At 42.0% G+C, this 11,689-nt stretch overlaps 1 protein-coding gene across 1 annotated transcript; it reads left to right on the forward strand.

The window, feature by feature from the left end:
* Positions 1–55: 55 nt before the first annotated feature.
* MNS1 (meiosis specific nuclear structural 1) lies at positions 56–11,671 on the forward strand. Its single transcript, XM_075764868.1, has 11 exons — positions 56–135; positions 1,656–1,743; positions 3,538–3,657; positions 3,881–4,008; positions 4,890–4,992; positions 5,849–6,078; positions 6,659–6,875; positions 6,954–7,061; positions 8,346–8,603; positions 9,528–9,653; positions 11,359–11,671. The coding sequence occupies exons 1-11, from the start codon at positions 56–58 to the stop codon at positions 11,455–11,457; spliced, it is 1,557 nt and encodes a 518-aa protein (XP_075620983.1). The 3' UTR covers positions 11,458–11,671.
* Positions 11,672–11,689: the final 18 nt, after the last annotated feature.

Here is an 11,689-nt window from a genome sequence, read left to right on the forward strand (position 1 = left end):
GCAGTGACTTGCTGTGGCTGTACAGCAAAAGCAGATGCTCCCCCCTCAGGTGGAGATGAATCACCCAAAGCAGATGACCTCAGTGAGGAGCACAGGATGTGCTGAGTGCTACCCATGTGCCTGCACCCCCAGCAAGTTTGTGGGTGATCCACACAGGGAGGTGCAGTCAATGCCCTGGGGGGACCGAACAGCGGCCCTGGTAGCTACAGGGAGGGCACCAAGGAAACAGAGCTGGGTTCTTTGCTGAGAAGCGCAGTAGGAGCCTGGGAGGCCAACAGTCAGAAACTGAAGGAGGGGAAGTTCTGGTTAGATCTAAGGGGAAAAAATTAAGATGACCAAGCTTTAGGACAGGAGCTGGCAGTTCTTGGGGGAGGTCTCAAGAAGAAATGAGACCAGCAGTTGTATTTTTGCATTGGGGGAAATGATTGTTTTTCATCTTTAAGTATTCAATGTAACGAAAGGAGCAAGGCAAAGGTATATTGGGTGTTTCTGTGGAGTTTCTGGAGTATTTTCTCCTCCCTGTTCTCTACATGGGGTGACTGTACATGCTGAAAGGTTACTTACGTTTCTTTGGAAATCTGCACACATAGTATGTTTACTGAACTGTCCCTGTGGCTTAATTAATGGTGAGGGAAAACTATGGGGGCATTAAACTAAGAGTTTCTGAGCACAAACTGCCACAAGGTTTTGTAGCCAAAAAATAGGCCTGTAACAAAGGCCTACTTGTATTATATGTAATAAAAACTATTCATTGTTACTTTAGGTGGAAGGCTAATGATTCTTAGAATGAGCACGTGTTACACATCATGATAAAAAGGAGGAGCTACAAGACACACATACTTTTCAGAAGGGGAAGACACTAATTGCCTCCAGGAGCATCCTTATCTTTCTGAGACATATAACAAACAATTACCAACACTGAAGTATTGAGAAACTAGGGGAAAGGTAACTTGGGCCAGGGTCCCCAGGACCACCGACTCATAAGCCCCCTATCCAAATTATACGACCTACTCAAAAGATAGAGGTGGAGAAAGGAACTGAGCATGCATTCTAGTTTGCATACTAGGCGAAGAAATATGAACCAATTACTGTAACGGGGAGTGTACCACTTTGTAATGTTTGTAATATTCATGTATAAATACGACAACAGAACCAGCATTAGGTGTGCCCGATTAGAGGAACTATCCTCCTGACACCCAGCGCTGCAATAAAAGGAAATGCCGGCTTCTTAATGCTAAATTGGTGTTAAGGAGTTTTCTTTTATTCCTGAATTTCGGTGACAGTATCAAGGATAAAAGAATTCTCTGGCTGCATTTTTTTCTTTGCATTTTAAACACACTGCAGCAAATCTGAAAAGCTTGGGAAATAAAAGAACAATGAGGCACCAAGGACTGGAAACCTCAAAATATTTTCCCTTTGGGATCTTACTGGATGTTAGTGCTGTGTTCTGTCCCTGCTGTGACAGATACACTGCTCACAAATACTCTTTACATGCAAATACAAGCCACGTCTTAAAATTAAGAACAACTTTGTGAACTGAGTTGTTGGTCTCTGATATATGTGTGTTTTTCAAGCATTTTTACTCTACTTTTCTCTCTGAATGTCTTGCTGTCCTGGTGACTGAACCAAGGTATACTTTTATGTTCTCATTTTAGTGCGTTGCTGTTCCAAATTAAAGGACATCATGTGAGCAAAGATGAAATTCTACATCTGAAGATTACTTGCTGTTACTTCAGAAGTGAGGTGAGGGGACCTGATTGTGTTATTTTGGTAAGAAAGAAAATTCCACTTATTTTCAGCGAGGCATACAGCTGCTTACTGAGGAGAAGGGACAGAAAAGTCTCTTTTGCACCTTTTACCCCCACCCTTGCCACCTCCAAACCTTGAGCACTGAAAGTCAGTGCTGTGCCAGTGTGATTATCAGCTTCCTCCTTTCTAAGTCAGCACCCAGGAATTATTAGGGGACAGGGTTTTTTGGACATTTACTTGTTTCCTTGCCTGCTGTTGAAGAAACTTTTTTAGAGAGCGCTGTAGTGGTAACACTACTTGGAAAGAAGTAGTAGGGAAAGATTATGATCTTTTTCTGTCTCCTCTCTCTCTCTGCTTGTATCATTTCAGTTAAAGACATGGTCTTCTATAGTTTACTCTTCCCCCCCCCCCAAGCATTGTGGGAAAACATTTTCCCATTAAAAGGGCAAAGAATAACCAAAGCTTCAGAGAGAATTCCACAAATTTGGGAGATACTGTAGAAGACTGGGAACTGATTTAAAACAATGAGTGTTCTCATCCCATAAATATATAGATATAGGCATATCTAGTACAGAATCAATAGAAACACGCAGACTTAGTATCTAATACTGAGAGATGTTCTTCTCTTAAGCTTTATTAATTTTAATTAATTTTATAAAGTTGGTGATGTTAATGGATTTTAAATACTGCTTTAAATAAGCTTAAATGTCCTTAGTCTCACATAACTATGTAAAAAGTAAAATAGAGGTAAGAAAAGTGGCAAAAGTGGGTGGACAGAGTTTGGGAAATTGGCTGCCACAATGTTGATTTCCTTCGTGGAGCAAAGCCAGTCTGGAGAAACTCTGAAGAGTTGTGCTCTGTGTAAGACATGTCTCTGGAGAAACTAAGGGCTAGGTTTTCCTTTTGCCTATTGGGTTTAAAGGAGGCATGCTGTATGCCAAGCAACCAAGAATCGTGTCAAATGATGTATTTTGGTGATGTTCATGGTTAATATTCTGGCTGTTGCCTTTTCCCCTGTGACTGTATCCCCTGTGCTTGTTTGGGATCCATCATTATAGTTATGAAGGAGAGAAATTCCTAATTAAATGCTGCCACCTAGGTGGGGGTTTTTTTTGATCTTTATTTAAGGTATTTTAGTAAGTGTGTCTTCCACCTCCTTGTGCTCCACTTTCACTAATTCCCACTTCTCCAGAGCAAGGGAAGGATGGATGTGCCAGTAGCCTGGCCCGGGCTGCCCCTCGGGCTGTTCCCTCCTGGACAACTGTGTTTACCGACTTCTGTAACATAGTGAATGCGTGAAAATGTGCAGCACCTCCTACTGACGCAAAGGGGAACTGAAATCGGTGTAGCTCTTGCCAAAACCAAGTTGTGGAGCGGCAGTGAGGACCCGGGCTCCCTGCCTGGCCCGCTGCCGCCCTGGGCCCGGCCCCTGCCCCTCCGGCCCCTCTGAAGGGCGGAGCTACGGCTGCCTGCGGCGGGCGCTGGTCGCGCGGGGTGGCTGGGGCCGGTCGCCCCGATGACGGCAGGCAGCGCTCGCCCCGCCCGCTCCGGGTCACGTGCCAGGGTCGAGGCGCCCTCTCGGCCAATCAGCGGTGCCGATTTCCCCCGGAAGCTAAATAGAGACTTCCTCTCTTTGTGCCCGGCCGCTCCGCTCGTTGCCATGGCAGCGCGGCGCGGCGGCGCCGGGGCGGGCGAGCGAGATGGTGAGCGGGGCTGGCGGCGGGGGGCGGAGCGGGGCCCGGGAGCCGCAGCTGCCCTGCGGCACTACCACTCTCTCGTCGCCCGCAGGCGTCCGTGCAGCGGGGCTCGGGGCTGGCGGAGGCGGAGGAGCGTGGCGGGCGGAGGCGGGCCGCCAGGCTGCGGGCCGCGCTGGAGCGTGAGCGGCGGCTGGAGGAGGCCGTGCTGCGGGTAAGGGCCTCGGGGCGGCCCGACCGGGGCTGGCCCCGTGTGCCGGGGGCCTCCGCGTGTCCGACTGCGGGCCGGGGGGGCGAGCTCGGCCTGGCTTTGCCCCGGGAAAGCGCTCCCCTTTCAAAATCGCTCTCTGACTACGCGGTCCTGCAAACGGCCGGGCCCCGAAGGCGTGTGCGGACCCGCGGAGCGGAGCTGTGAGGGACTTGTTTGTTCTGGCCAGGCCAAAGAGGCCAGAACCCGGAGAGAGCTGCAGGCGGAGCAGGAGGAGAGGCTGGCGGCTGAGCTGGCCAGGCTGAACCGCGACAAACTGAGAGAGGAAAAGATGAGGCAACAAGTGAGAGAGAACAGGTAACGCTTCACAAATCTCACCGCTTTGTTTAACTAGCTGTTATGGTAAATCAACCCAACTCTGGAAAGTGGCTTTATAGAAGTATTTAGTCCGTTGCGTACCTCCCGCTCGGTTTTTGTTGCTCTTGAGCGTGCTTTAGACTGAACCTTAGATGCGGATTGCAGTGTGAGATGGTTTCGAGCAACGGAGGGGAAGTTTTAGTAATTTACTTTTTAAACAGGCTTTAGCTCTTTGAATTTGGGCAGCAGAGAAGATCACAAGTGGAAAAAACGTAGGAGAAGGTAGATTTTGAGAAGTGCTTAGGAGAAGGCTGTGAGCAGAGAGGTTGCTCCAGGTGTCAGCAAAGCGTGTTGGGGGTGAACAGGAGGCAGAGAAGGAGAAGGGAGGTGTGATGGCAGTGCAGGGTCACTGGGGACGGGACACGACAGACTGCGAGAGTTGTAGCACAAGCAGAAACGAATCTCACCTGGAAGGAAAAGTTATTCAAGATCAAGGTATGATAAAAAGTTCATTTCAAGCAAATTTTGTCAGCAGAACTCTTTTTGATCCACAAAATTTTTTCATTTTGAATACATACGTATGCTTACACATATCTATAAGCATACCTGTTTGTATATATGCATTTATATAGTTAGATGTAAAGTATGCAAAACCATTGATAGCGTATGTACAAATGTAGATAACCCTTGTTTTAAAACAGATTTTGTTTTCTTTTTCTGCTCTTTTACTAAAGTAATATTTTTTGTCTAAAATTGGGTTTTCCCTGAAAAAATCTTTTTTTTTTAATTGCCTTTAAATAGTGATGGAAATTTCAATTTCTTTCCTATAGGTACTTACTTTCTTGTAATAGGATATTTCTTCTTTTTTTTTTTTTTCCCAGTCTTGAACTTCGAGAGTTAGAAAAAAAGCTAAAATCTGCTTACGTGAATAAAGAGCGAGCTGCACAGATTGCTGAAAAAGAAGCTATAAAGTATGAGAAAATGGTAATTGGCTTCACAGAGTGTCCCAGCACCTGCGTGCTGGAACTGTATGGATTGTGCTGAAAATTTTTACTTTGAAGCTGGCCTTTTCATCTAAAACGTTGTTAGGTTTAGGCATTCGGTGTTTATCGAAAATGGTTTGTGTTAAGAAGGACTAATTAGCTGGTAGTAACCAGCCGTAGGCAAAAAGCTTATTTTGACATTGCTATCAAAGTAGTAGTAAATTAAGCTGTATGAATGGACTTATTGTACTGGTTTTGAACTATTTATCCAAGTTAAAACTATGATGCATTTTGCACAGTAAGCGTTTACTGTGGCGAATCCTTACCTCAGAAGCAGATGGTTGCAAATGTTGTTACTATTATTAAACGTGTATCTGAATAACTTCAGAAAGAATTGCAAACTTTTATTTATGTGTAGAATAATATTGGCGATCAGGCAGATGGTTCTGACTATGTTAATGTTTTATACAAAATTCAGTTTACACAAATTGCTGTAAAGACCACATGTTTATTGAGGCTGTTCTACATAGTCAAACCATGCTCCAGTCATTGCGCTGAGGTGAGCGGCTTCCACTCGTGCCAAAGTGCTCTGCTGCATCTTTGTTCAATATGTAGCTTCCGTTAGGTACTGTTACTTCTCCTCAAGGTGTTTAGATATTGAGGGTTCTCTTCAAGGGTTCTTTGTACTGAATTAACTTATTAAGCATGTTAAGGCACTATATTTATAGATTGAGATGGAAAACATTCCATTTTTGTAATGCAGTATAATTCCTTTTTATGCCGTGTAATTTTTCACTACAACTTGTATTACTGAGAGCGAAAAGGAATCTTGCATTGCTTTTTTCCCCCGCCTATAGAAACATGAGGCTGAAATAGCCCAAAAGATGAAAGAAGAGTACGAAAGGGTAATAAAAGAAGAAAGTTCTGCAGAACTGAGGCGAAACAAGGAGAAAATAATGTATCAGCAAGAACTGGAGAAACAGCTTGAGGAACAAGACATGAAGAAGCAGGATGCTTATAAAGAGTTTCTGAGAGAGAAACTCATGACTGATGAAATCGTAAGAAAGATCTACGAGGAAGACAAAATGTTAGTTACTTTACATTTTTATTATTTATTAATTTGAAACAAAACAACTCAATTCTGTATGGAAAACTAATTTGTATACATTTATTTCATAGACTAAGGCCTATTTTAATTTTCCTTGGTCGCGTTTTGCTAACAGCAGCCTGACTTGTGTGGGTTTTGCTGTTTAAACATCAGAATGTTCTTGTTATTCTTGTTTCTGAGGGCAGGGTGGTAGTGTGTGTGGGGAAGACTTTTGTATAAATAAAAAGTTTAGGAGGTTCTGGTGACACAGGGGTCTTGGGCTTCCTTCTCCTCCTCTTTCTGTTTTGATGGAGAGTGTATAAAACGGAGCAGTAGCGAGTACCTATGTGTACAGTCTGTTTCCCTGAAGAAAGGTGTTAGATGTGAGATTTTCTTTTGGGGGCAATTCATTAATGAGTATTTTCAATTTAGATACCTATTTTGTAGCTGAGTGGGTAAGGAGAGTCATTTAAGTCCTTATCTCTGCAATATATTGTGAATGATGAGCATGTGGTCTGTTTAATGTTACTCTGCAGTATGTTAAATAACTTTAAACATTTTTTTTTCCCATCTTCTACAGGGAAAAACAACTGAAGTTAGATAAAATGAGAGCAACTCAGGCATATATTGAAGAATTTAAAAAAGAACAAGCTATCTGGAGGAGAAGGAAACAGGAAGAGATGGAAGAAGAAAATAGGAAAATCATGGAGTTTGCCAATATTCAGCGACAAAGAGAAGAAGATCAGATGGCTAAAGTTCGAGACACTGAGGAGAAAAAACAAAGACTTCAAAGCATGGTATCAAAAATGGAAACTGTAGAAAAATTTATTGTATGTTCTTGGTTTTCGTGTAGAAATCTTTCCTTCTTGTCATAGATTGCCCAAAATCTGGAAAGAGAACAACAGAAGCGTGAAGAACTGGAACAAATCCGCCAAGAGCTGTATCTGGAAGAACAAGCGGAGACAGAAAGGAAGAAGGAGATGGTGAGTGCTGGCAGGTAGCTGAAGTAGCACCTGTGTATCGAGGGGGCGGAATATTTCACTTTCCCTGGACTTCTCCTGCAGATACATATGTGGGTATTTTGGTATTTGACAGCAGTTTTTTCCTGTGTCGTATATGCAGCAGAACACATAATTCATGGAGCACTTGTAGCTATGGGTAAACTAATCTAATTTGAACAGACCAGATATGAAAACTTAAAGAGAAAATGAAACCATTTTGAATCACTGATGTAGAAAACAAGTAATAAAGCGAACGCAGGGGCAATATTTTACACAGCCTTCCCCTGTCCTTTCATTTCTGATGTCTGCGTGATGGAGCAGCGCTCCTTTGGTCTTTGGAAATTGTTGTGATGCTTAAAGAACGTTTAGCGAGGGTATCTCCCACGTGCAATTCCTAATGCATCGAGGATGAGCTCCCATTTCCACTACTTGTCCTCTAACAACGCTGACAGGGTTGCTCATTGACCGGGTTGGGGTTTTTTGCACGTTTTGTATTTACGAAGTCTGTGGTGTTATTTGACTTTGGGAAGTTTTTGAGCCATCTCAAAGCAAAAAAAGCTTAATTCTGACATGGTTTTAGGTGTATTAAATGAATTTGAACTGTTTTCAATTCTGTTCTGGGACAAAGTGTCTATTTCCAACACTAGTTCCTAAAGGTTCTTAGTCAGACAAGCAGTTTGTATATTAACTTAGTTTTTGGAGGGAGAATTCTGTCCTTTGAGTTTCCTTTGTCATCCCTAATGTATTTATGTTTTTATTTCAACCAGGAAGACAACTGAAGGTTCAAATACTTTTATTGTCCCCTTTATACATTTATTTATCTCCTGAAGGAGAATGCCAGTTACTTTCAAGTTCAAGTTTAACCTGAGCAGATTAATTAACTGCTTGCTTTTTGTATATCCATTTGCTTTTTCCTGTGGGCCTGCCCCACACTCTTATCTTGCTGTGGGTGACAAAAAGTAGCACAGGCTGAGATACGACATACTATTATTTTTAGAGTTGTTCAGGACAACTGTCTTGTTGATTCACTTCATGCTAGTGGAAAAAAAAATCTCCTTTTGTTTTGGACTTAATTTTGAGAATCTTGAGACATTTGCTAAGCTGGTTAATACTGGGAAGTGCTGCCAGTTAGGGATTGTGTGCTCCAGTTATTTATGCTAGAAGGTAACAGCTACAGTAAATTTATTCCGAGATAAATAGATTGGATGATGATGATGATCGAAGTTGTCCAGAATAACACAGCATTTTATTAAATTTCCTTTATAGGCAGAAATTGAAAAGAGAATAAAGCAACGCCTAGATTTAAGGCAAACGTACGAAGAGCAATTTGCTTTAAAGAAGGTAGCGCAACAAGCTCTGCAAGAAGAGGAAGAAGCCTTCAGACAACAGATGTTGGCCAAGTTTGCAGAGGATGATCGCGTTGAACAGATGAATGCTCAGAAACGAAGAATGAAACAGCTTGAACACAAAAGGGCTGTGGAAAAACTTATTGAAGACCGTCGCAAACAGTTTATTGCAGATAAAGTAAGAGCTTTCACATTCACCTTTGGTTTGAGCCAAAGTGTTTCAGTATGAGAATACTTCTGCTATCCAAAGTGATGAGACTATTGTTAGGAGGGAAGGGTGACGGGAATTGCAGAGAAATGTGCAGGGGGGAAGCAGACCTGTAGTTTGGTTTGCTGACAAAAAAAAAAGGTCTTTTTAGAGCTACCTTTTTTTGTAGCTCAAGGGGTTAGAGGGTTAGACCCCTGTATACCTGACATGCTCTGCAAATATGTCTTTTTAAGAGCCGTGGCACCAGCAACACAACTGTTGTCCAGGGCAGTGCCCCTGATCAGCAGCACTGATGACAGTGTGTGAGAAGGGCAAGTCCCAGCCTTCAGTGTAGATTAAGTCTCTCAAATTCCCATCAGAGGAAAAGGCGTAAACTGAAAACAGGTCATGGAATCCTATACTGCAGTTTTCAGACCTGTTACAGAGTATAAATCATATGTGTAATGTGAAGTGCAATTTCTAATCATCAGCATGAGAATACATGCCTGTTTCTCCTTTTCCTGGGTTAGGACAGTAGGGCAGGAAGAGACTAACCTGTCTGAGAGCCAAGGAGGAACTGGAACTTCACACCTAACTACCTTTCACAGGGCTTCTAGTATGAGACCAAACACTTGCATGGCAGACTAGCCTCTGTCTTGCCATTGTCTTCCCTTTTGTCTGAGCTTTTTTCCTAGTTACCAAACATGTATTGTCTAAGTAGTGCTGTGTGAGTTTTTACAGACACTTTTCCATCCTTTTCAAATTAATTTCCCGTGACTAGGAGGTAATAAGTAGAAATTAAAAATTTACTCCCCCCCAAAAAATTTTCTCTTTATACTATGGTGGGTATTGGTGGAAAGAAATGTTCCCTAAGCTGAAACTGAACAGTTCCAAAAACTTGCTTGTTTATTGTAGGAGCGTGAACTTGAAGAAAGACAGTTAGAAAAGAGAAGACAAGAAAACATCCGTGCAATTGTTGAAGAAGAGAGGCAGAAACTCCTGAAAGACCATGCATCTAAGTTACTGGGTTATCTTCCTCGAGTAAGTGAATTCTACTTTAAATGCTTTAAATGTTTGTCCTGTAAATCAGTGTTCTCTTGGATGATCTAAGGTGAATGTATACAGAACTGTGTACATTCCTGGAGTCAGCGGGTGTCCTTGTTGTCAGCTCTCCTCTGCTCACCTTTTTTTTTTTTTTTTTTCTTTTCCTTTTCAAGTTGGGAAGCAATTTACAAAAACATTCACTCTGTATGGGGGGCTTTGGGCTCTACTGCAATATTGACGCCTTGTACAGAACTTGCTGAAAGCTTCCACAGCACTTTGCACGTTCAGTTTTTGGAATATGGAATGCAAGTTCTAAAGCAGGACTTTCCTAACTAGAGAGGGGTCCACTGTATCTTAAACCCCGTTTCCACCGAAATTCTCAGTTGGGGTTTTGGGAGGTATTTCTGACAGTGTTGGCCATCTTCTAAGTCTTCAGTTACCATGGAAACAAGGCCTGGGCTCTGTTCCAGTGCAATAAACTGCAGTGCTTACAGAAGCATTTCAAAGCTCACTCTGTTCATCCTTGTGCTTTTAAAAGTTAAAAAGATGGAAGTAATTATTGTAATTGGAATAAATTACAATCTATTTTGTATTATACTTCATAATCAGAAAGGTCACCTGATGGCATGCAAATGAACAGGGAGTGCTTTAGGGATGTAAAAATGCATTTGTAATAGGGAGGGAAATATCCAACTATTTAAAGAAATTCTTTTCTACACTACTGGAGAACATTGTAAATATAGCAGAGTATAATGTTATTCAAATATTAATACACTAATTGGGTGTGTGAATTCGTAAAATTTGGAGCGATAAAGTTATTTTCTAATGTAGATTTAATTAAAGGATAACTCAAATTGGCAATACTTCAATATAGTTTTCTGGTTTGAATTTACTGTTGTAGGAAGTCTTGGCTATTTCAGTGTCCAAGGCTCATACTTGTTCCATGGTACTGACATCCTACTTGTTCCTTTCTCATCTTCAATGCCATGTCTGAGTCGTGTGGTCATAATCATGTTACTTCACTCAGAATGGTTAAATAGGAAAGTGCTACCTGATTGTAAAGTCTCCGGTGTAAATGCAATTTGTAATTTTTTTTTTTTTTTCTAAATGCTGCAGGGTATGTTCTGTGATCATACATGGTTTTAGCCCTAAAATTGATTTAGAAAATTAATTTAGAATTAGTTAGAGACTTAGATTTCTGGGTTCCCCTGCTTCCCTTCCCTGAAACAGTTTCCCATTAGGTTGTTGAGTATCCATTGATTTCCAAAATAATGTCTTTGTATGGGCTCACTTTAACACAACCAGAGGTGGAGATGGAGCCCCAGCCCAGCCAGTGCCTCTCTTCAGTGCAGTTGTGTGGTTTTACTAAACCTGCACCTGTGCTGTGCTGACTACAAACACTTTTATTAGAAAGAGGATGCAGGTAAGTGCTGTCTCTTGTACAGTGTCAGAATCTTTACGAGGTTCTCATCATCGTTTGTGTGAAGAACAACAGCAGGGGTTCTAGGTTAGCACCAAGTGCACCAATTTGAAACTCATCTACGGAAGTTTGGTGATGGTTTTCAGGGCTGTTTGTTTCAAAGGTAACACTGGTACCAGGGACAGAAGCTATTACTCACCTCCATAGAAAATTTCAGGGATCTATAATAAGCTCTCTACTGTGTTTTACCGTCTGATGTGTGTGTGTTTCCCCTTATTGCAGGGAATACTCAAAGACAAAGATGACATTAACATGCTTGGAGAGGAGTTTAGATTGGCTTATCAGAAGAGAAGAGGTAATCCATTCTCAGAAGAGACCTGAAACTTCCCCCGTCTCATCTCATGGTTTGCCACTAGGTGTCATCTGATTTCTAATGAAAATTCCCATTTGCTGTTAAGTGAGGAACTCCTTTTTACCATCATAAAAAGTCTCCATTTTAAGACCAGAGTTCTAAACTGATGAGCAGCTAGTTTTATTTAAGCGTATGTTGTACGTGGCATTTTTCATCAATAAACTGTTACGGATTTCTCAATTATTCTTGCTTAGTGATGTA

This window comes from Balearica regulorum, chromosome 12, assembly GCF_011004875.1.
Source record: "Balearica regulorum gibbericeps isolate bBalReg1 chromosome 12, bBalReg1.pri, whole genome shotgun sequence".
Lineage (NCBI taxonomy): Eukaryota > Metazoa > Chordata > Aves > Gruiformes > Gruidae > Balearica > Balearica regulorum.

Bases quoted from the DNA above. Each gene is read 5' to 3' on its own strand.
- MNS1 (XM_075764868.1), top strand. From the start codon at position 56: ATGAATCACCCAAAGCAGATGACCTCAGTGAGGAGCACAGGATGTGCT. The intron at 3,658-3,880 runs GTAAGGGCCTCG...TGTTCTGGCCAG, and splicing joins TGGAGGAGGCCGTGCTGCGG to GCCAAAGAGGCCAGAACCCG. The intron at 4,993-5,848 runs GTAATTGGCTTC...CCCCGCCTATAG, and splicing joins CTATAAAGTATGAGAAAATG to AAACATGAGGCTGAAATAGC.